Source organism: Anoplopoma fimbria, chromosome 8 (genome assembly GCF_027596085.1).
Source record: "Anoplopoma fimbria isolate UVic2021 breed Golden Eagle Sablefish chromosome 8, Afim_UVic_2022, whole genome shotgun sequence".
In the NCBI taxonomy this organism is placed as follows: Eukaryota; Metazoa; Chordata; class Actinopteri; order Perciformes; family Anoplopomatidae; genus Anoplopoma; species Anoplopoma fimbria.
In genome coordinates this window covers 18399634-18426650 of record NC_072456.1, presented here as the reverse complement: position 1 = coordinate 18426650, position 27017 = coordinate 18399634, and the positions used below count along the sequence as shown (strand labels likewise).

At 41.7% G+C, this 27017-nt stretch overlaps 1 protein-coding gene across 1 annotated transcript in view; it reads left to right on the top strand.

Moving 5' to 3' along the window:
* The window catches only part of fbn2b (fibrillin 2b), a 62957-nt gene that overhangs the window by 2393 nt on the left and 33547 nt on the right, over positions 1 to 27017 (top strand). The window contains exons 2-7 of the mRNA XM_054602300.1: positions 620 to 926; positions 8561 to 8643; positions 8797 to 8898; positions 15004 to 15099; positions 15747 to 15842; positions 24623 to 24820. Of these exons, the coding sequence (XP_054458275.1) occupies positions 763 to 926; positions 8561 to 8643; positions 8797 to 8898; positions 15004 to 15099; positions 15747 to 15842; positions 24623 to 24820 (739 nt within the window). The 5' untranslated portion in view covers positions 620 to 762. The remainder of the gene's footprint in view (positions 1 to 619; positions 927 to 8560; positions 8644 to 8796; positions 8899 to 15003; positions 15100 to 15746; positions 15843 to 24622; positions 24821 to 27017) is intronic.

Genomic DNA, 27017 nt, shown 5'->3' with positions numbered 1-27017 from the left:
GATGCACATTTTTTATGGGAATAAGTTTAGCTGTATCACAAGGTTACAATGATTTTGTCTGTAAAATCAATGATTCCTAACCGGGGATTAAAGGGGTGCTACTGCAGCAGGTATGTGGAAAGCTCAACTAATTATCTTTCTTCATTGAAATAACCAGTAAGCTGTCTTGAGTCAACTCGAGTCAGTGCAAGTGTTGCAAATTGAGAGTACATTTAAACTAGAGAATTTGGAATAGTTAGCTAGCTAAAAGTTGAATTAATAAACTAAAAGTAATGACTAAACAGATTAAATAATTAGCCGGTTTTGGCTAAAATCAATGGATACATTGCTGAATTGTCCAGCCTCTCCAAGCAACTCCAAGTAATGCTGACCAAACATCCTTAATGAAATGTTAATATCATTAACAGTTCCTAATAACGTCCACCTTATGATGAGCTTTTTTATTGCAATACGAGTGATGGTGCTGATAAAGGAGCACATGAGCTCATCTGATAGGGCTGCTGGGGCACAAAGTCAAACAAAGAAGTTTTGGAACCACTGATAAGGCTGGTAAGCCTGATAAGTAACTCTGTATTTCAAAGTGTTTCTTAGCTTTCATCTTCTTCCTTCCTCTCTTTAGCCCCTGCTCTGGAGTGCACACCAGGACTTTTGATCTGGATCCAGGTCTAGATCCCACTGCTCAGCCTGGGTCCGTATAGTGAGTCGCTAAAAGTGAGAGGTGACACGGAGACACTACGTTTGGAGGGATAGCCAGACCAACAAATGGGATCAGGGAAGCTGGCCCAGGTGCTGCTGGGATGGGCGGCATTCCACGTGGCTTATGGTGACACCGGGACTGGATCGCACCAAGCCAGCCGCTTCACGGGCACTGTGGACCAGAGAGAGGTGCAGCGGGTTCGACGCCGTGGCCAGGAGACATTAAGAGGGTAGGGATGACAATCTGTTTGTGTGTGTGTGTGTGTGTGTGTGTGTGTGTGTGTGTGTGTGTGTGTGTGTGTTATATTCCTTTATTGATCCCCATGGGGGAAATTCAAGTGTTGCAGCAGCTCAACTACACAGACAGACAATAAATACACATACTATACAACTACACAGACAATAAATACACATACTATACAACTACACAGACACAGACAATAAATACACATACTATACAACTACACAGACACAGACAATAAATACACATACTATACAACTACACAGACAATAAATACACATACTATACAACTACACAGACAATAAATACACATACTATACAACTACACAGACACAGACAATAAATACACATACTATACAACTACACAGACACAGACAATAAATACACATACTATACAACAAAGTGTGAGTGAGTGTGTGTGTGTGTGTGTGTGTGTGTGTGTGTGTGTGTGTGTGTGTGTGTGTGTGCGTGTGTCACTGACTTTGGTAAATCCCAAATGAGCAGCATAATTCAGTTTAATTCATAAGATACTGTACAATAATTTTATATGAAGAGTGGTGAAAAGAAGAAGAGTGCATGAAGTTTGATTTTGCATATAGAATTTGGAGCATTTGGAGCTGTATCTTGAGAAGATTTAAAACATAACTGGCTATCCCCTCTCACTTTCCTGGCAGCTCATTTTCAACTGCTGTGCTTTCTGGGCTGAGGCCAAGCTCTGCTTATACCAAATTATGCTGCTGAATACTACCACATTGTTTTCTCAAAAACAGCACATGTTCGACCTTAACAGACTGCTTGCCACACTGAAATCTCCCAGTGTACTTACAGCAAATTTACATTTTCATGGGAAAGGGAGGAAAAAGCAGCTTTCTATACGTCTCATAAGGGGATGATGAGTGAAATGCATGACCCAAATTCCACTGAGTGTATTAGTTAAGCAGGAGAGAGAAGTTCAGGATTGCGGCAAGGAGATTGCTGGCCCCGGTGTTTTAGGGTGAGGCAGGAAACTTGTGTGTGTGTGTTTGTGTGGGTACATGTGAACATACATTAACATGTTTTTAAAAGGTGTTGTTCATTTGATTGCCTGTATGTGGGGAGTATCCACTGAAATGAGCTTCAGGGATCACCTCTCACCAGCTGCACCCCCCCACCCTCCTCTGCCTCCCTCCGTCCTGCAGTCCAGCTCTCTCACTTTGTTACCTAAACACCGTGAATCTGGGCGTGGGATGTATGTCTGTGCGGCAAAGAGTTTTCACTGTATATTTCGCCACTTCTCGAAAAAACAAAGGATGTTTTGTTGGGGCCTGTGTTCAGTGTCTGCATCAGTTATTCCAATCAGACTCCCATCTGTCCCAGCTTATGGTTCCCCCGGTGCCAAGCCACAGGAAATGAGGTATTCGTATCACCCGAGGGGGGTATGAAAAGGGGCATTTGTTTCACTGCTGTAGGTGACAAAGCAGCAGAGGGAATAACAGAGGGCAGGAAAAGTATGAAAGAAAGAAAGAGCGTGAGGAAATGAGGGATGAGATGAGGAAGAAATTGGCGGCGGTTTCGAGAGAGATAGAAAGAAATAGCTGGTGAATTCTATTCAGTTGTGGCTTGTTAGTAGTGAAGGGTGAAGCTCACATGGAGTCCAAGAACTGGTGTTTTCTCAAAAAACATATTTTGTGACAGCCCCCACTGCTTAGTAGAAATACATATGCCTGCCTTGTCATTCATTTTGGTTACTATGGAAGGAATTAGTCAATGTTAAATAAATAAAATTCTCCCTCTGCATTTATTTAAAAGGAGACCTTTTACACCAAAGTGAGCGCGGTGGTCCTTTGACATTTCTAGTCCATTGCACTGTTTACAGTCACCAGTAGAGAGTAACCCTGTCCGACCCAGTGTTCCTTGAGCCACAAATGAGGTCATTGGCATTGAACCCAAAACATTAAATATATGATCTGACTGAAAAATAATTCACATTCACAGTTTGTCTTACAGACAGTGAGCAGCCAGAGGAGAGAGTGAGGAAACCAGGAGACCTTGCACAATAGCAAATTATTACCATCACGTTGTGTGTGACTTCATGAGAACATGTAACAGAAGCCTGCAGACTTTTTCCATAACATTGTTAAGATGAGGAAACACTGCTGAGTTAAGAATGAAATGCTCATGTAGTGGTAGTTTTGTTTATCGAAGTAAATAGGTGATTCGATTTGACGACATCTCTGAAACTCAGGGTATGTTAAGGCTAAAAAGCACAGTTTGCAAGCTTGGATCAGGGCTAGTATGAGTACCACAAAGCAGATTTGAATTAACAAAATGTCAACATCTTTGTGGTTTATTTTTTTTGTGTTTCTAGGCGTTACCTGGTTCATGTCACTTGAACCATTCGGAAAACTTTTAAGCCCCTTCCATGTGCTGTGGCAGGCTGGCCAAAGCAAATAGATCTAATGCGTTGAATTTATGGTCAGTTTCTGTATGAGAAAAAGATCCCAGTTTATCTGGAATCGGGCTAAATTAGTCATGCGTGTTTCATCTAACCTCTGGACAGAAGCCATAGCGAGGTGAGGAATCCACACATGCTTTGTGTTGTGACGGACAAATGTTTCCTACACAGCAACTGTTAAATTTTACTACAACTCATTCACCCCAACAAACTATAAGTCAGGCTTGTGTCTTACTATAATGCTTTCATGTGAGAGCTGCAGCACTCACAGCGGACTGTCAGTAACTCAGAGTCGGTTTCACAGAATCTCTGTGTGGGAGAAGGAGGGAGGTTAGGTTAATGATGGTCATTACGTTGGCCTTGAGCTCGGTTGCAGTGTTTATTTACTGGCTAGAACTCCATATCCCCTGGTCTGTCTCTGGTAGTGCTGGGTCTGATGCCGACTGACTCTGATTTATTGGCTCCCACCGCACACTGCAGCCTGGCATCAGTCCACTCAAGGGCGGTATCTGATCAGAGTTGGCTGGCTGGCTGGCTGGCTGGCTGGATGGCTGGCTGGCCTGCGTTCCTCGATGGGTGATTGACCGTCTGGTTCGTAGAACAAGAGAAAGTAAGCGTGAGGAAGAGACGGAAAGTTATTGCTTTTGATTTAGATTTTTCGCTTCCAAATGCCTTACCAACCAAAAGAGTTGAATATTTATAGTTTAATAAGATTTCGTGTATGTTAGTGTTAAAGAATCCGGCCAAGTTCTTTTTTTTTGCAGCCACCCATCTTATTAACTTAGCCCAGATTGGCCCAGCTTTACCCAGATCTGCTGAGGAGTGACGCCTTGGATGCCGGCTAACTTGGCAGACAGTCAGCCCCGAAGCAGAGAATTACTTTCAGTCCCTCAAATCCATTCCAGGTTAATGTCAATACCAACCCGATGGCCTGGATGGGGTCCACTGTTTGCAGTCGGCCTTGGCGAATGCCTTTATTTAAAAGAAAATGGATGTCAAAGGACAAACTTTACCTCAGTATCTGAAAAAAGAGACCCTCCAAAAACCTTGAGAATGTATATGTAAGATGAGTGAACAATTGCCAGTTTCCCTTTCTGTTTTATGTGCACTAGGTTCCCTTCCAGGTTTTTATGTGTCTGCATTTTATGCTTACTGTATGTGCAGACTAAGACTGAGCTATAAAGACGGGATTATCTGGGACAGCTGATTGGCATGTGGTCTGTTAATAACGTGGTTTCTACTAAATGTCAAACTGTATGAGACTGTAAGATTCAGCCATCAGTTTACTTACCACATTTGACATACGCACAAATAAAAAAAATATATATAAAAGCTGTATTTGATTTACAATTACTTCTCGTAAACGACACGTGATCTGAAGAAACAAAACAATAAACATAGTTCCTCTGAGGTTTCTGTGGTTGACAACAGTTATAGTTGTTGTGCTGAACAAATGTATCTCCTGTTATCTGTCAGCCAGAAGGGTCACCACAACACAGATATAGTATTTAGTGATTCACTGTAGAGTTAGTTAAGTATTTTCTCTGTTAGTTACACTGCCAACAAACTCTCACCCATTTTTTCTTTACCTTTGTTTCTCAATTCAATTATATTTAAATGTATTAATTAGTTTAACAAGTTAACATTGCAAAGATTAGTCAGTCTATCTATCTGTTTCACTTATCGCTCTACCCATTAACTTTTTTTTGTACTATACTGATTGACTTTGATGCTTTTGTACATTTTGTTTTGAGTAAATCTCCCACCTCTGATTGATATCCATTTGCCTTATCACCATCTGTAGTTGGGTATTTTTTTTTACACTGCATTCCCCTTATATCCCCACTCCTAAATCTGATAGGTGAACAGGCCCAGGTGTTGCTAGAGGCAACAATACGTAAGAGGTTTCCTGACGGGGGTCAGATACCAGGCAAATGACCTTTGACCCATGACCAGTACACTGACACACACATACACGGACACAGACACCTGACCTGGAGCCCTAGCAACTGTGAACTTCTGCTCGGGGTCTTTATGGAAACAGACCGTCTGTAGTCATTTTCCATGCCTGTCTGGTGCTGCCCTTCCTTGTAAGTCAGTGCTGTGAACTGCTTTGACCTTTGACCCGCTGGATTCCTGCATGGCAAGAGGACCCTCGGGCTATACAGCTGCAAAACATGTTGATTTTGCTGTTTCTAATTTTAAAACTCTTTGAAAAAAAGAAACAATAGAAAAACTCCAACCTGTACAACAGAAGAAAATGAATGGGAGCTCAGATTAACTTTTATTTTCAGAGGATTCATCTGCAGTTGGTTTTCACATTAGTAGACTGGTTGTTTTTTTCTATGAAATGACAGTAGTTAGCGACTAGTACAATTTCCCAGAGGCCAACGTGTTTTATCAACATTACTAGGTTTATCCCTCTAGTAGACCAAAAAACCCAAAGATATTTAGTTTACTATGTTATATATGTCAAAGAAAAGCAGCAAAGTCTCGCAATTTGAAAGCTTGAATCAGAGACTGATTGCCAATTTTTTTTAAGAATAAATGCACAATGTGATACCCTACATAGTTATGTGGCCAACCCTTACTTCCAAAGATCTGCCTCTCCCTCCGACTTTGAAGTCTGGCTAAAGTATCCTTTTTGCTTTCATTGTTCATATTTCCCCCTCGGCTGAGGTGGCAACCATTTTCCTTTTATTACTATTAATGGCAGTTAATGAGCGATCCACGGGCCGGGAGGCAACTTCAAAGGCTGCGACATGGCCACAGAAGAGTTAATCTCCTTTAGATTGAGCCCTGAGAACAGCAGGACATTTCAATATTGAGGAAAACCCCTGGGGATTAAACTCTTTTTTTATGGTCTTTCATTCTGTTTTACTTCGGTTCATCCTCTAAAAGCCTCGTCTCCGCGATAGGAGACCAGGCATTGACCTGGAGGAAAGAGAGAGAGAGAGAGAGAGGGAGGAAGAAAAACAAACTAGAGCACCTCAGGGTCAAACCCCTATAATCCTTCATATATTGACATGCCCCTGGTCTGTTACAGTGGAAAATCTTCAGCGCTTTGTGGAGAAATAGATCAGGGAAGACGTTGGCTTCTCTGCTCATTAAGTGTTGGAATGCTGATGTATCGCTCCATGCATTTTTCGAAGTTTTTTTTTTTTTCGGTGCTCAGTTTGGTTTGTGTGTTTTCCCCAGAAATTCAACCCCTGCCAAGGGCCTGGCCTCTTCTTGCTTATGCTGCTCTCGCCTTCGTTTCCATATCTCTGTTTTCCGCTCCCCACTCCTCCTCCCGCTTCTTCCTCTTTTCAACATAAACTTGTTTTGCTTTCCCTCCCACTGATCCCGTTCCTTTCCCACCGTCCTGTGCCTCCTCCATAACCACCATTCCTGTCACTCTCTTCACACTTTCTCTCTTAAATGGTTTCAGTTTCTTTGAATCCTTGTCTTTTCTCCGCTGCCTGTTTTATTTTTATCTTGCGTCTTTGTCTGACGACTACTTGTTCCTACATAAATATCTCTTGTCTGCTTGCCCACCTGTTTGTCTGTCCCTCTGTCTCCCTGTGCCATCTGGTAATGTGGTTGGAGGTGTTCTCTGCACTCCATCCATCAGAGATTCAAAACCCAGCTGTCATCTCCCTGGTGACAGCCCTGGGGTTACTACAGATACTGTCTGGTGAGGAGGAGAGGAAGGTCATCTGTTCCTCGCAGGAGGATCTTGAGAAGTTCATCAGAGCTACAATTTAGCTCGAGTCCTCTAATCTACTGGTTTGATGAGACGTATCACTCAGCTTTGCAAAGTCTGAAAAAAACAACTGATGATGTCATCAGGGTTGTCTTGAGACTTCAAAAGTTTGTCAGACAACCTGTGTTATAAAATAGAGACATGGCGTTTGAAAGATGAGGACATTTAACAGGCAAGGAATGTTTAATGAAAGGCCAATGAGTTGCATCATGGGAAATGTCACACTCAGGACTAAAAGTGTGAATATCTCCTAAAGGATATCTGTCTCAGCTTTATGGAAATGCAACCACAAATCCCTGATGTGTCCTTTAATAAGTTCTCTTATTTTACTAGTCCTTGGTCATCTTAAAAACACAATGGGTAATCTACCTTAAACCGTCATAAATTATATTCCCGAAAGTGTCTGGATTCAATAGATGTGATCCCTGTGGCAAATTACTTTACCATGAGCGCCTGGATCAGGCTTTATCCCAATTTACCAAGTTGTGGTCACTTAATTCTTGGTCATGCCATCGGCAAAGGCAAACGACTAACCACCAACACAGATGACCGCAGATATACCCGTCATTATACGCTTTGAGAGGTCACTAAGGGTATCATTAGTACCACCACATAGCTGGAATCCCTTCAGCTTGTTAAACAGCTTTATGTAGCGTCTCTGGGTATTTCACTTGAGTGCACACACTAACTCACACGCACCTCCTTATAGGATTTTGGTTTTGGGATTGATGCCTGTTGGGACTTTTCCTCCTTTTCTAAATAAACTGGGTTAAAAGTGGGTGTGTAATTATTCACGGAAAATAAAAACTGAAGTGTTCTTTGCATTAGTTTGTAAGTTAGCTGGCAGACCTCAGTCCTGCTGCATGTTTATGTGTGTGTTTGTGCGTTCATGTGAGCAGAGGCCAGTCATCTCTAGTTGTGGTTTAGCTGTCCCCTCAGAGGAACTCTTTGTGGCTAACCTGTCAGGCTGATCAAGTGCTCTATAAGCTGTGATGACTCTTGCATCTGTCAGACAAGGTCAAAGTTCACTGCAGGCTCTCCGCCAGTAAGAATCTGAGCTGAGTGAGAGGGGTGGGCAGCGATGCGAAGCAGAACTGGATTTTTGCCAGAAAACGGGACAGCCAGTAATGGAATTTGGGAGAAAGGAGGACTTTATACATCCTGTCCTTCCAACTTTAAGTTCAGCCTTGAATGAAACAAAATGTTACCCCTTATGTTTTAGGCCCCTCACATTTCCTTCACTTCCTACCCTCCATAAAAAAAAAGACCTCCATCCATCACTTAAGGAGGCAGTTTGTTTTCTTTACTGTAAATTCCTTGCAGTTCTTTGGCAGCACAGAAAATAATGCATTTGTGTAATTGTTGAGGGGTTTTACTAAAATATGTTTGGGAGGTCTGGATAAGTAGTGAGTTTGTTTGTTTTTTCTTTTTTTGTCTCTATCAGGCCCAATGTGTGTGGCTCCCGCTTCCATTCATACTGCTGTCCGGGTTGGAAGACTCTGCCAGGAGGGAACCAGTGTATTGTTCGTAAGTTCCTCCATCCTTAAATCCTCTTTGTGGAGAAGATGACAAATACAGTAGACGTGGGATAATTCTGTTTGTGTCATTGTGTATAGCAGAAGACATGACATATGAATGAATCAATTTAATTAACTCTCCTCTTCCTTTTTTTCTCTCCAGCAATTTGCAGGAATTCGTGTGGCGATGGCTTCTGTTCCAGACCCAACATGTGTACCTGTTCGAATGGCCAGCTCTCTCCCAGCTGTGGAGCAGGAGGAGGAGGTCAGTAACAGTGCCACTCATCACAAACATACATTATCTGAAACTTCATCAAACAAACCCTATCATCGGTGGGTAAGAGAAAAATATGACATTTCATCAACTGACACTTTTATCAAAAGCCCCTTACATTTCATCACCCACATACTCATCGGATACAATTTTGAGTTCAGTGTCCTGCTTGAGGACACTTTGATTCTTGGGGAACAAACCACCAACTCTCCAAGAGCTAAAACAATTAGTCGATTATACTATTAGTTGATAGAGATCAGCTACATTTAGCGAGTTAATTCATCATTCAATAAAGCAAGCAAACAATGTGCTGCTTTTCTGTGTCTTCTGTTTTCGACTCTTCATCATATAAGGGATGCTTGGAAAAATACGCTTATTCAATTTCTGGTGGAGACTTTGATAAAAAGATTAATACCACTCTTATATCTGTCCATTGCATATTAGGCTGAGCTGCAGCAGATACAGTATATATATCAGTCTTGTACAATTCAGACAGTTAATACAAAACACAGGACTGTAGACAACTGAAGCAGCAACACTGTGCAGTGGTTAGAGAGGCTTTTCTTCAACTGTGGTCCCAGATTCAAGCCTCTCGCTGGAAAGCATTTTGTTCAAAGGTCACTTGATCTGATTACTTACTGTACACGAGGATTATAAGAGTAATACAGTAGATCATTGTTGTAATGGAAAGTATAGAGTAAGTAGGCCTGTATGCTTATTCTTCTAAATGACCTTACGCTTGGTTTTAAGTGTAATCCAGCTATGTGGCCCAAACTACTGATGAAACAATATTCGATGTTACACTGTTTGAGTTGCTACTCATCCAAGTACTCAGCTTTTCCAAATGTAGTGGTTCCAACCTTCTCTCACAGGAGCCAGAATAGTACTTTAGCCAGCGTAATATTAGTATATAGAATCCCAGGCCTGCTCTACAGCCTGCAGGTCACAGGGTTTGTCAGGATTAAAGTAGAGAGTCTGGCTGCCCCAGCTCAGTCTGCTGGGCTTAGTTACAGACCACTCAGGATGTGTGTGTGAGTGTGAGTGTGTGTGTGTGTGTGTGTGTGTGTGTGTGTGTGTGTGTGTGTGTGTGTGTGTGTGTGTGTGTGTGTGTGTGTGTGTGTGTGTGTGTGTGTGTGTGTGTTTTTGGAGCGGAGCGAGGTGTTTTACTGCACATGCAGACTGTGTGAAATCACGTTTGTCTTAGTGAGATTAGTGCAGTGTGTGCAGGGTTTAGATATGAAGTTAATATGTGCAGAAAACATTGTCGTTAAGTACCACTTTGGGAGCATGCAAAGTGTGCGTGGATGTGTGTATCAAGTAGCGTGCAATGTGCTCAGCTTCACTGCTTTAGTCGGCTAGTCAGTCACGCCTGGCCCCTGCCAGACCCTTTACACATGCTCACATTCCATGAAGGCCGCTAACACACATTTCCACTCGCGCAGCTGCACACACTGACAGATACACAGACACTCATACTCTTATACTAATGAGGTAGACAAAATATAAACGCACTGCTACACGTAAACTAACAATGAGCATCAGATAGCTGTGACCCAGATGTGTAAAACGGGATCTGGTCCAGCCATAAGTAAGGACGACCCTTAGAGGAAGGGCATTGAGGGTGGGGTGGAGGAAAGTCCGCCTCTGACCGGAATGGCAGGATACGCACAGATCTCCTGCAGAGTCAGGGCTTTGGCAAGAGCTATGAAGTCATGTTCCTTAGGGGCAGGACTGGGGCTAGAAAGTGAAGTGATAAATTAGAGTGAGAGCTAAGCAGAGCTGGACTCTGTGGTTCTCAGCTTTCCCCAGCAGGGATTTATGGGGAATTTTCAACAGGTTTACAAGTAGTGGAGGGGCAGGGAGGGAAGCTACTGAGATACTGGATGATCTGAATAATCAGAGACAGCTTTATTGTTCTATGATTAGTATATGGGAAATGTGTGTTCAGTGCTCCGTTAAGAGCGTGTCACTGCGAAAAAATCTTCCTGTGGCTTCTCTGGCAGCTTTCCTGAAGGTCAGAGGTCAAACAGCTTTATGGCCTGAGATAAACCTACAACCATCATTGAACTGAAAGCTCTGGAGTGACCCCAAGTAACAGAGGAGGTCACCTTATTTGGTAAAAGTTAGTTCTCTCCTATAATAATTGGTCTCAAGCAGAAGCTATAATTCTAGTAAACTATGAAACTATTCATTTCCTCATTGTTGCTCACTGTGCATGTTACCACTCCCAAACTCTACTGTCTAAATCCTTGTTATATTTGGGTGAGGTGTTTCCAATTGGCTCATATTAAGTCATAAAGCTTTGTTTTGATTTTAATTCTCACAGAGCAATACTCATTATCTGTGTCAGAGGTTTCAGGCCAGGCGAAGGCAAACACTCCTCATCGTAGCTCTTGTCTGCTTTAACATGCTGACTCCCAACTTCAGCTTTTGGACAGGGTCCCCCATTTAACAGGATAATTCAGTGCAGTTGGAAGCAAATTGCAGTTCTATGGAGATCCGTTTGGAAATGCCAATTTCCTCTGCCTTAATTATACAGCCTGATTCTAGCACCCTGGTTCCCTGAGTTATAGATCACATCTTGCCGGTGGAATGCAGAGGTTTAAATAAATCAGCAACACATTTGTGCTCTTCTACATGTAATCCAAGTGTCTGCGATTATTGCTTTGTCTACACACATGGTTGTCTATGATTTTTTTTTATGACCCTTCCTGGAATCTTTGTTTTTTGCCAGTGAACAATATTAGCTGGTGTTTCTGTGGATAGCCTGTCAGACCTTTCAAAATTTTCTTTAATTTACATAAATAGAAAAGTAAAAGAGGCACAGCCAAAGTGTCTTTCTAACTGCACTGACAACCTGGAGTTACATGTCAGTTCCCAGACAATGAGGGTTCCCGCTACAGTCACCCTTGTAATAAAAACACTGACAGTTTAGAGCAGAGCAGCTGTGCTGAAGATCGTACAGGGTCATCCTTATAACCTTGCCTTCCCATAACCATAATTATGAAATAATTTCCATGGACTTTCTTGCCCTAATGCCGGAAACAGCTGTCTCTGTACTGACAGGCTTCCATTGCCTATTGAATATGAGCACAGTGAGTCCTGGGAATGCAGAGAGAGGACTTTTTAATTAGTAGCCATGCCACTGCTTTAACATAGTCCATCTTGACCGCAAAGTAATGCTTCATCCTGAGGTCTGTAAGCAAATACATTGGTCTAATAAATCCCAAAAATTGATGATGTGTGTGAGGTACAGAGTTAACTAAGTTAGAGAGCTGTGAGTTTCCTAGAATGGAAAGAAATCTTTGTAGGGGACTCTCAACCTGCTTTCACAGCCTCTCATGCAGCTCTCTGTTTCACTTCATCGCCCATCAATGCCCAAACTGAGGCTGACTTGTCACTGATTCCTAGGTGTGTGTAAACCAGGACAAAACACAGCTATAAAGCTCCTCAGTTTTCCATCAGACACACACACACACGTACCCGCACGCATACGCACTCAACACACAAGCCTGGACTTCCTGTGTTTCGCAGCTTCTCGTAAAAAACACCCAGATGTGAGCAGCTCACCGGCGACACTACCAGAGTACAGAGGTGCATTGTGGTGCCGCAAAGCAGCACCCAACTCCTTTTTGCTCGACGTCTGGAAGACACACACACACACACACACACACACACACACACACACACACACACACACACACACACACACACACACACACACACACACACACACACACACACACACACACACACACACACACACATACACAAACACACACACATTTGAACATCCCCCTACCCTATTGCTCTACACGTACAGCTTTCCAGACATGGGTCATTGGAGCAAACCATCTCTCTCCACCTGCGGGGGATAAACTGCCATCAGGAGGGGGAATGAGAAGCGAGGTTAACTTGTGAGATCATCTCCTTCTGTCTCCAAATGTGCTTGTTTGCTTCCTCCTCCTCCTCCTCCTCCTCCTCCTTCTCTCGTCTAGTCTCGTTGCAGGAAAAAAGCACGACACCTGGTGCACATGGTACCTTTCCAGAACATGTCCCATCAGCCTCTGTTTCTTAGGGCAGGGAGTTTATTGACTTTAAGACCATATTGTCTTGACCAATTTAGAAAACACTGTTTGTGGGGGGGACTTTGAAAAAATGTAAGAGTCTATCCAAGTAGTCCCCAGCTTTGGAGATTTTCTCACCATTTTGTTCCATGGAAAGGACAACTGAAATCAATCATTGCAATCATCCTTCAGGTTTCACATCACTGCTCTTATTGTTGGCCTTGAATGAAGAAAAAGAGTCATTAGAGTGTACAGCATTAACCTCATGTCTTGGTCTCCAGAGGAGGACTTGACCCATCTCCTGTGAGAGTGACTAATAATAAAGGGTGAGAAAGAGAGAGACAGCATACGAGTACACTGACCTATAAACCCAGCCTGCCCCTGAGTCCTCAAGTACTTGCTTTAATTTATCGCCATATGTTGCCATGAGACACAATCCAGACAAAAAGTTGTTTCTGCCAAATATGTACGTAGAGTCTGCCAAGTGTTGCACATGAGAAAGTTAACTGGAATTTCTTCCAGACTTGAGATGCATTTCAGTGAATTACACCTCTGTCTCACATTTACTGAAACATCAGAGGGTCCACATCCAAGAGTCATGCTATTGTGCTTTGACTCATGTAACTGAAGTCTGAAATGTGTAATCTACCAGTAAGGCAGGCTTGAGTAATCACAAAGAAAAAGCTACTAAAGAGTGTATTCACTCATCCTGACTCACACAAGGCATATTTAGTGTGTTTGGGTACAGTCAGAATAAGTGGGTGGATTATAGTGGCTGAAGTACCTCCTGTTTGGCAAGTGTGCAAACTCAGAAAGTCTCATTAGACAACCTCAGCTACGAGGAAGCTCAGTCATTTCCCCTCTGCTGCACAGCGCTGCATGCCAGAAATTTTAAAGAGAGAAAGATACATAAACAGACAGATGGAGAGAGAGAGAAAGAGAGGAAATTAATGTTGAACTTGCGATTAGGATATAGACAGAAGAGCATGAAAGGCGCTGAGGGAATAGTGGAGGGAGGAAGAGAATGAAGGCACAGGGAGACTAAGGTCTTGAGTCAGGATAAAAGAAAAAAAGGATGCAAGGACACATTTAGTGAATAAAATTCTTTAGCATCCAGAAATTAAGATGTCTTCTCTCCTCTTGTGTTCACTAAAAGACTGGCTCAGCAGGAAGCTGCTTGTCTGCCAGAAAGATCAATTATTTCCCCTAATGAAAGCTTCTGCTACGTGTTTGAGTCACATTGGCCCTCTCACAGTCTGTGTGGCAGTCTGCCAGCTAGGAGTCTCCTGCTCCACATCATAATACCTGTACCACCTCAGCACAGCACTCCTGGTTTGTTTACCAACTATTCAAAGTTACTCCATTTATTTCTCTTAAATTCGCTCCCCTGTGCATCCCGTTTGGATACTTTTTTTTGCTATTGTACCTCAATTCTTCCCCCCCCTCACCCAGTTTCCTTCTCCTCTCAGCAAATTCCTGACTGACTGACTGACTGTAGCAAACAGCTGGCTCGACTTATTGCCTTCCCCAAGTCTGCTTGATTAAATTTGGTTTTGTGGCCTGGGGGGCTTTTTAGCCTTGTCTGTTCATCTAAAGCTGCCAAAGAAACACCAGAGTTGTGTGAACCCTACTGAAGTGGAAAAGGCCTCTTAATGTATTAAAGTGTCCGTTGCGGTTTAACTCACTGGAGTTTTTAAACAACTGTTAATATGTTTTTTAATTGGGTAATAATATAAGGACGCAATGTGACCACTCAATTGATTAATTCTCCCAATTAAATGTCCTAAACGTTGAGGTTTGGTTGATAATACCTGTAAAATCTTTTGAATAAAACCTATTAAACAATTCTAGTAGTAGCACTAAAAGCAAATAAAGTTAAAGTTTCTGTACTTGTCTACAAAAGCATACATTTGCAGCTTTTGTTTTTTGATAGAACAGGGGATGAGAATGCCTAATCATTTTTGAAGTGCATCTTGTTTACACTTGTCTTTCATGGTGCTCTTCCCACTCTCTGTCCTCTCTCCTACAGTTCAGTCCTGTAACGTCAGGTGTATGAATGGAGGCAGCTGTGCAGAGGACTCCTGCTCCTGCTCGAAGGGCTACACAGGCAACCACTGTGGACAACGTGAGTGTAACCTGCTGCACACCTGGGTGTCAGTGTGTGTTTGGGTGTGTGGGGGTGTGTGGGTGTGTGTGTGTGTGGGTGGGTGGGGCTTAGTTGCACTGTGTCTCCTGCTAGTAAATAGTTATAAGGACCAAATGTCTGAAGGATGAAAAGATGATAGAAATTCAGCAAATTGTCCTCACTTTGAAATCTTACTATACATACAGACTATACACATTTATATCTTTAGATTTGGACCTCATAAATATGCTGCTGCTTTACAAAGCTTTTGGTTTACGACTTATTAAGACTATTGGTCCGGCCTTTACTTGCAGCATGACTAATCAGAAAACCCAGTGCAATCTTTACTTTGGGTGACATCGCCAAATAAAACAAATAACTTGTACTGTGGTTGTTTAAGGCCTGTTGAGGACGATTTTATGTTAGAGAAAAGAAAAGGGGTGAAGAGAAGAGAGTCGTTGTTATTGACTTAAGAGATGTAGTCATATACAATACAGTATGTGTTGATGCGTTGGTGATGCAAGTGATTAAAAGGTGAAGTAATTAGTAGCTTCATGAAAGAAATGTGTTAGCGTGTCTGTGAGAGTGAGTGTGTGCTAAATGATTGATTCATTGTGAATTCCTCTGTTTTCCTCTGTCTCCTGTAGCTGTGTGTGAGAATGGCTGCCAGAATGGTGGGCGCTGCATCGGGCCCAACAGATGTGCCTGTGTCTACGGTTTCACTGGCCCGCAGTGCGAGAGAGGTGAGTGCTCATCCTCGATTCTGTGATTATACAGTTAGGATTTTCCACCCTTCCTTTCAGCTCAGATTGTATTTACATGAAAGAGGCCTGCTGGTAATAGACCATACTAGGTATTTTAGTAGGGAAACCAAAGGGTGCTAAACAACGGGACATTGTTTTTTGGTAGTTTTTGTATTAATACCTCATATGAGCTATAACAACGTTCTACTCACCAACTTTATTGCTGAGATCTGAGAATGTTGACATCCAAATAAGCAAAATATATGACAGGTCAGACGACGAGACAATTTGTTAATTAGCCCCAAAGTTTATACACCTTTTATGGAGGTAAAAACAAACAAATATTATTGCGATTAAACTGTCATTTTTTTATTGCTTTTGCAGACCAATTTACTGTTAACTTTGACCCAGCATTCTTAATATAGGTGGGCCTACACACCTCTACAGTGAGGGGTTATAATTTTCAGTGAGCTTGCTGTTTTCACCTCTTAATATTGAACGTTTGTGTATAGCTTGTGTGACTGCTTGCATTCCTTGTCCTGTTATAGTCAGCAATTAATTTGGTGTGTGAAAGATTATCATACCTGATTTATAATACTACAAGATGGAATAAAAACTTGGGTTGTAAAAGAACTGAACATTTTCTATCAATAAAAACCCATTGTGCACTTTGACTAAAATAGCCTTTAACAAGCTTGGGAGACACCGACACTGCTTTTATCAATACTCCCCACTACCACACACATACTCTAGTGTTAAGGAAGATATCAAACGAGGAAGTCTCTGATGTGGTCATGCAGTCGTGGGTATTGCTCCTATCAGTACAGACAGACTCTGTTGGTTCATTACTTCAGTGCTCAGTGAGCGTTCGGGCTCCTTTAACGTGGATGACTTCATACAGTTAGTTCAGACATACAGTGGGTGTTCGTCTCCTGAGCTTTGAACAGAAGCCTGAGGTATGTGTATGGTGGGAAGTGATGACCGGGTGTGGAAGTAGGTGACAAAGTATCTTGATTGCAGATGGAAAAAAAACCTGAGTTGATGGCTGGGCCTTCACCTTAGTTCACCTTTTTCGGAGAAGGAAATACCTTTACACCTTCAGATATTCTCCCTCACCAGATTCACCTTTTTTGTGACCCTCAATTTCTAATTTCTCCCTCTTCCTCCTGCTCTTACTGAGACTGAGTTAGAGGAAAGTTCTTCTCACTTAACTCATTCTTTTTAGTCTTTCTTCTGAATTCCTTTTTCCTGGATATATACCGTAGTTATACTGTATGTATGTATGCTTGTGTAAATAAACAGCCTTCTGTTATCTCCAAATTCTTGCCTTCATCTTACTCTCCATCTCTCAAATTATTTCTCAATGGAACTCTGCGGCTTGTTTTTCTGGGAAAAATACAACATTTTGGGGGCTGAGTTTGTCAGATGGAGCCTTAAAGACATCTGGCAATAAATACCCTCTCCCCCTCAACATCCCCACGGGACTGTCAGAATAGACTTTCTTTGTAGAGTGATCGTGGACATTTCCTGATGAGGAGAGGAGCAAGGTATGAGGGAAGCAGAGACACAAAGAGAGAGAGAGACAGAGAGAGACAGAGAGAGACAGAGGGATGGAGGGGAGGAAGAGGGTGAAAATGAAAATGGACTCCCCAGCTGTGTACACAAAGCCTGGTGGAGGGGAGTACAAACACTCTCCATGTTGCAGTAATGGGGAGACTGCTGGACCTGCATGTATAGTCACAGGGGAAACGTTTATAAATCTTTGTTTGTGTGCCAAACAAAGATTTATCTCACTGAGGCATACTTGGTGCCAGGTATGTCTCAGTGAGTAGGGACCCTAAAACATTTGTCAAATTAATGGCATAATTGAACCTAGAGACAGTGGGTTGGACATGAACATTTTAATTTGTCACTGCTTCTTTAGCAAAAACGGTCACTAAAGACATTTAAACGTTTGTCCTTCAGTTTGCCAGATAACAGTTTAGAATTGTTAGCTCACTGATTCACAAATTCAGAGAACTATCCTCTGAGATATTCAATAATTCTGATAAATGACCAGTGTATTATTTATCATTGGGTTTGGCCTGAAATTGATGCTGAGTCCCTGGTGTGACCCTTAGTGTTCTTACAGCTCTGTTGTGTATTGCGGTTTGAAAGTTTGTGCAATTGAGTCCATGAGTCAGTAGATTTAGTGTGTGATTCATTGAGAGGACGGCCGATGAACTGTGATTGTGAAGGCAGCAAAAGTCAATGAGTTTGGGCGAACTGAGAATGCTGGATGGAATCATGGGAAACTCCTCCATGAACGCGTGTCTGTGGTGTGTGTGTGCACGTGCAGCTGTGTGTTTGTGCTCCTTGACTTTGGTTTGCAAGACACAGAGTTAGAGTTAGTCATTCCTCCTTAAATGAAAAAGAATTCCCAGTTTCAGTCTCACAGAGTCACTAGCAGGCTGTAGACTCTTGTTAAATAATGCAACAATAAGTGTGTGCATTACACGCCAATATGAGCCCCATTGCACTTGTTTGTGTTGATGCATGTTTTCACATAATTTCAACCGTATGTACAAAAAGGTAGAACAATGCTGATGTGTGTGTGCAGATCTTTTGCTCATTCATCAGTCTCTGTTCCAGCACTGCTCAGTCCAGTCTGTCTCTGTGGACCTAGAAAAGCTTTGTGGTCAGTTCCAATCCCATGCCAGAGCAAATAAACCGATAATCGCAGCGTTGCAATTTTGCCCCCAAGCAGGCGGTGACGTCAAGGGCATTTTGAGGTGCTGGAGGAGGAGGAAGCTGTGCTATTTCTGCACTATGGACTCTGGATAAGAGTGGACAGAGCATGGCTGGACAGGATGGCTTTGCTGGTGGAAGGGTGGGATTCAGGGGCAGGCACAGGTCACTCTGTGGAAAATATTCCCAACGACAAGTTAGTTTCAGTCAGCCAGTTCGGAGCCATGCTAAATTTGATTTACAGCACGTCTATAAATTATATACTAATGCAGCATGACGTTACCTCTTAATGTACACCCCATATGTCCAAATCCAGGAATTTCTGGTGCAAGACAGACACTATGAAGACACAAAGGAGCAAATTCTAGTTCAAGAATTGGCTGAGAGTGTTCAAATTCTCCAACATTATGTTTTAATCCATGTCTGGAAATGTGTCTCAATGGGCTAACACCGTGAGCCCTGTGCTTCATCCAGATACAATGTGTGACTATATGCTCTGAATTATATCGCTATGTTATCCATTAAGTGTAATTAGGAACGTCACATTTAACAAGCTGTTTTTAGTGTCTGCTTTTCATGAGGGCACTAAAGTTTGATGATCCATCTCATAAACAAAGTGGAGGAAATTATTCACCAGTGCCCAGGCCAAATTTAGAAGCTCTGGTTTGTTCCAATCAATACTTGAGTAGCCTCACGGGATGGCCATGAAGGCCGTCTTTGATCTGGCCTGATGAAGAATGGGCCGATTTACTCTCTCTGCACTTAGGTAGCACTACAAAGACTGCTCCATCCGAATAAGTAACTCATGTCCCATGAGTGGTAGCTGTTGATGGAGCCTGGAGCCCAGTAGCTCGACTATGTTTCTGCCTGGCGGTGTCTGCATTCAATAGAGTCTGAGTTGTTTTACCACTGCTTGACATTATTGTGATGGGAATACTCCCAAAACACACCAAAATAGCTTTAGAAGTCAAGATAGATTTTACAGCTCAATGGGTGAGATATAGAAACAATGACAGAGGAACAACAGTATGCCACAACATAACACAATTATATACTTTTTTTATTTCATATTCTATAATTAAGTACACAAAGTCATAGTATGTTACAAAATGCCTGATGATTACTGTTTTTAATAACACTTTGGTGTCGATTTTTCCATGTAGTCATGTATGTCCTGAACGTCACACACACCAGTTAGCTACAGGCTTCAGACTTTCAGATCTCTGTAGATTGCTGAGCGCTTATCTCTCCCATTTCCATTCTCCCATAGTTGTTATACCCTGTGTGTGTGTGTGTGTGTGTGTGTGTGTGTGTGTGTGTGTGTGTGTGTGTGTGTGTGTGTGTGTGTGTGTGTGTGTGTGTGTGTGTGTGTGTGTGTGTGGTAAACACTTTTGGTGTGGAAGAAATGGAAGCAGCAGACTCCTTGAGGAATGATAAGGGATAAAGGAAAAGAGTGGTTTCAAGCTTGTTGATAATAGCTCTGATAAAACTCACAGAGACTGTTATGGTTGGCTACAATGAAGATAAACCTCCACACACACACACAAACACACACTGAAACACACATCTGCACACACAAACAAACAACCCCACACATTTGAATCATTTATTTATGTCCACATCAGCCGAGGACACAGGGATACAAACAGAGAGATGCAATCAGATATTCCACAGGAGTAGCCAGACATGTGCTCAGTCTGCACACACCAACCAAAAGTGAACACACATGCACACACGCACAGAGGATAATTAGAAAATGTCTGTATTTTTCAACAGGTGAGTAACAGCATGACGTTTAGACTTAGAGTTTCAGAGTCAGAGGCTCAAAGTCTTCCAGCTGTATAAAGTCTAGAGAGGACACACAAACACATATATATTTTCTCTTGATTCATTTGATCTGTTGACCTCTTGTCAAAGGGAAGTATGTATGAATGATAGTAGCTTCATTTTCATGTGATCAACTCATATTTCAAATTTCTTATCTTCCCAGACCTCTACTCCTGGGGGCTTTATAAGTACTTTAGCAGTTATTAATGATTCTGAAATGGGATCTTTCCTCTTCTGCCATTTCTCGTTCTCTCTCTTCCCTTCTACTGCTCAAGTCAATGCCCCCGTCCCATCATCCTTGATCCCACAGCTGGACGGGGATGATGGGAAAATGTTTTCCCACAAGGGTTTGCGTTCCAGACAGGATTAAATATTTTCTCACCTCAGCCTTTAAAGTATTTTATCTTCTTCTAATCCAACTTCCATTAGAGCGAAGAGTAATGGGCTTTGATGTCTGATCACATTTTTTTATTTTTTTTTATCATTCATCATATGTGAAGGGTCGGACCCTGTTAACATCCTCTGATTTAATGTATGTAGACTGATCTAGGTGAAAGGTTACAAGTGATTCAAGCAAACTTGGGGCTGAGTTACAGCAATGCCTTGAAACTTTTATTGGATTTGATGCTTTTTATTGAGCTGATGTTTATGAACTTAAAACATTTTAAACTTGTAAGAATGAGAAGACTCCATTAAGTCTGGAGAAACCGGAGACATCTGGATGAGAGACAGAGGTCGCAAGCAGTGGATTTAGGAGTAAGGAGTGGACAGCGGATAGAAAAGAGGATCTGGTGAATGTTTTTCATCTATTGAGCAATTTGAACACTAATTAGACCAAATTACTTCCGAATGTTGTCGGCAGCACCGAGTCAGGATGTTGGATTGCTCGCTTGTCCTGACCTGCCCGATCCAATCCCATGAGTCCGATGACTTTAGATGCATAACATACAGACATGTATACCAAACAAAAGCCTGAACACTTGGAACACACATGTTGATTGGGACACTGTGAGACAGGCAGCCGTTTGTTATTTAGTGCTTTCAAAGAAAGCTGTGTTGCTGCTCCAGCCTCTAGTTTGTCTCGAAACTGCACTTTGGAGAGATTCTGTGTTTTCCTTCAGGTAAAGACGTGTGTAAGAGAGAGAAGAGTGGGGAAAGTGCATTTATATTTAATTTAGCACACATGCATTGTCTGCTGGACTTGGCTGCTGTGTGCGACTGTCTACAGTTGCTGGATGATCAGCGTGTTGGAGAGTCCAGTTTCCTCTAATGAGGGAAACAGTTCTTTCTTTTCTTAAATCAAAGACTGAAGGGTTGGAAGCACCATTTATTTTGTCCTTCGCTTCAATTTTTTTTTTCTTTCTTTCTTCTTTTTTATGTCCATTGAATCTGTTAGTCCCAAACCAAGACATTTAATTGTTTCATTTCAGATGTGTGAAAAACAGTAACAGTACTTGCTGTCAGAATATACCAAAATCAAAAATGAACTGATAAACAAGTGTTTAACCAAAGTTTTATTTGGATTTTTTATTTTAGGCAATTTCACATTGGGCTACTGTGGTAGAGTTATAAAGCGGGTTATCCTTAAATCAAAGAATCAATGTTCGACTCCTGGCTCCACTAGTCAATGTCGATGTGTCCTTTACCCAAAATTGCTCCCGTAGGTGTATGAATGGGTATGAATGATGACATAGTGCAGGTGGCACCTGCATGGTAGCCCCTGCCATCAGTGTACGAATGGGTGTGAATGACATGTTAAAGCGCTTTGAGTGGTCGGAAGTCTAGAGAGGCGCTGTACATGTACAGTCCATTTACCATTTTCCTGCTGCCATTGCCAGATTCTCAGGTTTGGACCGAAACCAACCCAAACTGATGCGGAGGCAGCAAGAAGACTTATTACTAAAGTTATAAATAATAAGAGAAATGACTTACAGCCTGGGAGCCCAAAAGCTTGCAGGACATAGAAATAAATCCCCCAAAAGCTGCAGGAACGTTAAACACCGTAAGAACATAAAAACTAGGAACCGGTAATGGACCAGTAATGATACAAGGAACGAAGAACAATGATGAACCGGCCCACGGATAAAGGAGCACAGAGATTAAACACACAAGTAAAGGAAGGTGATAACGAGGCAAAGGTGGGAAAACACACAAGACAGGAAGTGAAGTTTTTTACAACAAAAGAGGAGGACTATCTAAATAAAAAAAAAACATGAATTGAATAAGCTATATGGGACCCAGCTGTTTTAGGAAAAAATACTTGAAACTATGAAATTCATTTTTTTTTTTTTTTAGGTTTACGTCTTCAGTAGGAACAATGGACTTGGTGAGCGTGTAGTGAACAGTGTAGTGAAGGGATGAAAAAGTACTTAGAGATAGGATCGCTTGTTTGAGTGTTTTTATGGAATTGGGTGAAAAAGAAAAATATAAAATAACGGCAGTCTTATTCTTGTGAGCTTAGGTTTGAATGCAGATCATTTGTTTGTATAATTTCTCAGAACATGAGTAAATGTCTGTGGTGTATGAATCAACACTCCCCTTTGCCAACCAAGCCACATGTTGATGGAAGATCAAATAACGGCTGAAAAGCTGGCATGGAGAGAGTAGAAGGCCGACAGGAAGAAAGACCTTAAGCAGGCGAAGAGAAGACAGATGAGGGAGAACTGGCGTGAGCCCCAGCCTGCTCTCTGCATGCTCAGTCTGACCTACTTTACTTCCCCTCTCGTTCTCTTTTTTTTTTTTTTTTTTTTTTTTGCGTCTCTTACTCTTTGCCCCCCTGTTCCCTGTGATCCCCTTTTATGTAGCACAAGGAACCAATAAGTCTGAAGAAGAACTCCCACCAGACACCACTGCTGATTCCTATCTTCCCATGTCCTTCAGAGCTGAGCAGGCCACTGTCTTTCTCCACATCTCATTTTCACAGCCTTGGCTAGCCAACCATGCAGCTTGTCTCTCATCTCCCCTGTGATAATCTAACGATCTCCTTTTGTTTAATGAAGGCTATATTAAGTTTGGCGCCACAGCAGAGCGTTTCTCCCACAAAGGAAACCATCATCAGGCCGTATGAGATTGAAAAAAACAAACATCTTATTGCTGAAATTGTTTCAGCATGAGGTCATTGTGCCTGATTTGTGGAGTGTGTAGCCCGAGGTTAAGCCATTGTTTACTGGCAAACGGCAGTGCAGCAAGTAGGCAAGGTGATCACTGAAGACAGGGAGAGTTTGTTCTCATAATATGTTAAGTGGCAACATCTGCTGGCTGTGTGTAATTCCTTATCTTCACTGTTGTTACCATCCTTTCTCAAAAGATAGGATCTGCAATTTCAACACATCTGTCTCAACTTCCATGAGACATTTGTGTTACTTTTGTGTTATTGGTAACATATGTTGTGTGACGTCATATGTGTTTTTGGACACACAAATGTGCATTGTCCTGAAGATACCATCCAGATGCGTTCAAATGTCATTATCATTTTTGGAGTGAATGATTGTCACGGGGTGATTGTTATAGACGACCACACTGCCGTTAACAGCTTGTACTGTCACATGGAAACAGAAACCACAACTGTTCAGCCCACCACCAACTCCTAGTTAAAGTACTGAAATGTGATCCAGTATGTCAATCCAATGGGTTAACTTATTGGGGAGACTAAATGTATAGCAGTCATTCAAATCCTATTTCCAAATTCCTGTGGAAAGAAACAATCTGGATGTGTTTAGCAGTTTATTCTGAGCAGGTTTAATAGGTAAATGTGTGAAATCACATGCTCTGAAGTGAGTCGTTATTCTGCTACCAACGCTCATATTGTTTTTCTTAAGTCCTGGTAAAACCTGCTACTTGTAAATGCTGTTTTTTGTGAGCCGATTCTTTATTCAAAGATTGAATACTTGAAACAATCAAGCTGTGAGGACTTGTTTAAAAGTCCCAGGAGTCACTAAAATCATCCTTTAATGTTCTACCAGTTTCGTTTTTTTTCCAACATCCACTCCTCCATTTGATGTTTGAGTAAAATTAACAAAGAAAGAAAAAAAATCCCTGACTTCGATATTACAGGAACTATTTCTTCCCCAGAAATAGAATAAAATTCTCAACTATGTACCTAATCTGGTTTCAATTTATGGTGTGCCAGATGTGTTCGAGGAACTGAATTGCTGTTCTATTTTTTTGAATCAATCAAAAGTTAAATCAGTCACAAACAACGGACTCTTGTCTTTCTCACTCAACAGACTACAGGACTGGGCCATGTTTCACCCAGGTGAACAACCAGATGTGCCAGGGCCAGCTCAGTGGAATCGTCTGCACCAAGACCCTCTGCTGCGCTACCATTGGTCGAGCATGGGGCCACCCCTGTGAGCAGTGCCCCGCCCAGCCACACCCCTGCAGGAGAGGCTTCATCCCCAACATCCGAACCGGAGCCTGCCAAGGTCAGATTGGTGCACATACAACTACATACGTCTCTCTGTCTTTCTTGTACACACACCTGGCAGATCTTCTTTTTACCCGTGATGAAGGAAGACACACACACACACACACACAGGTTCATGTACAAAGCCAGAGTCACCACGATAGTCAGTGTAACCATTACTTTACCCGTCATCATCTCAGCTGCGATTCCTGACAACAACATCCCCTTGGTAGTGTTAACAACACAGAGGGTGTTTAAATGTACACAAGTACACGTAGGACAAATTCTTTTTTGTGTTTTCCTGTTAAGGTGTTATTCAGCAGAAGATGTGTACAAGCATCTCTTATTTTGGTTTATTTGTTCATTTCATAGGGACAGAGTAAGTTGATCAACATTAGTAAAAAATTACAAGATGTAAACATGGCTTATGCTAATTTTCATCCTTCGTCCCGTAGCAACCAAAACAGAAACATTACAAGTGACAATAAACAGATACAAATATACAATACACAAGTAGAAAAAATAAATACATTGTGCATCATGTCATGTTAAAAGTGATCACAGTTCTGGTTTGACTTGAGCCATTGTTTGAGATGGATCTTAGAAGTACAATATGTAGGAAACCCCCTTTTGCATCTTTTAGCACAGTTTGTCCAAATGTGGTGCGCCTTACAGTCCCATCTAGTGGTCGCCCTGGTGCCAATGCCACTGTCATGGCTTTAAATTGATTAATTCAAGGAGGAGGGGCAAAGCCTCACTCATGAAAAAGCTGAAAAAAGCATATTTTAAATTTATATTATTCTCAAAACTCAATAAATGATATTTTTCCAGAAATAAACATTTTTATTTATTTTTTTATATAAAAATCTCAAAGGGTTCTTAAGTAATTATATTGATTCAAGTGTGGTTATGTCTATAAGTGACCAGTTAATATATCAATAATCAAAATCATTGAATTTATGATGCCATCCTTGCATCATAAACTGTCCTGATTTGCATAAAACCTGTAGATTACATTTTTCACATGTATTTTAAAAGTAAAGGTAGAGTCCAAAGTGACCCAAAGGTATCTGAACACATATGTTCAAGAATATTATATATATATTTTTTGGGCATTAACTAAAAGACTTGATTTAGTGAGCTATTCCTGAACATGGGTCTGTGCAGATGTCAGAATTAAGAATATGTGTTAAAAAATACTGCTTCATCTGCTACATTTGAATATTGATGTTTTCTCATAAATTAGGCAGGTCATTGAAATATATTTTGAATAAAATCCTCATCTTTAATTTAATCTTTATCTCCCTGTAAACAATTCTACATGTAATTTATGTATATGTCAGTATATCAGTCATTATGAGCAGGTCCCAGCTTTTACATCACTTTGAAAAGTGAGCTTGAGCTTGAGCCTTGCTTAAACAGGTATGTTCCATAAACAGTGCATCATGTCACCCAATGATAGCAGAGTAATAGTGAATTCTAAAGTGGATGTATAAAGCAAAGCAAAGATACTTATAGCATTAATTATACAAACTTTTTTATTCAAGAATAAAGCAGCTCTGACTAAAAAGGGTCCACAAGAGTGAGATATGGAGTTTATAAAAGAAAAACTGAGGGACATATGAACTGAAATTCACCTTCTTTCATCAACATTCCTGCCGCTGGTGTCCCAGAACCCCCTCAGACCAGACCAGACTCTCTCTGCATGCCTCTCAAATAACCTATGGCCCTGACCAGACTAAGCAATAAGACTCCATCAATATATGACACATGTGGAGGTCGTGTCCCTTGTTAAATGAGCCCAGCCAGGCTCTTTGTTGCCTCAATCCAGCTTCACTCACATGGACACACCCAACACCACTCTGGGCGGATTGTGATGGTTGACGTATTGCTGGAGCCGTCACAGAGGGAGACTGTGTTTTTGTTCTGAAGCTCATAGCACCTGGCCACATTTCAACAGTATCAGCGCTAGGGACATTAAATTCATGTATTTATGCTGGGAAGTCTGGGATTACAGCAAATTTAAGTGTTGTTTATATTTAGGATTGAAAGTTACACATTGTGGGCTTATACCAATATTTGTTAGACTTCATTGGCAGATATGTTGACAGGGTGTTTGTAAAAGCCTGGTTCCAGGCATCTGAATCCCCGCCCACATCTTGCATTCATCCAGCGATTCTAATAATGAACAAATGAAGTGAAACAAAAAGGCCATT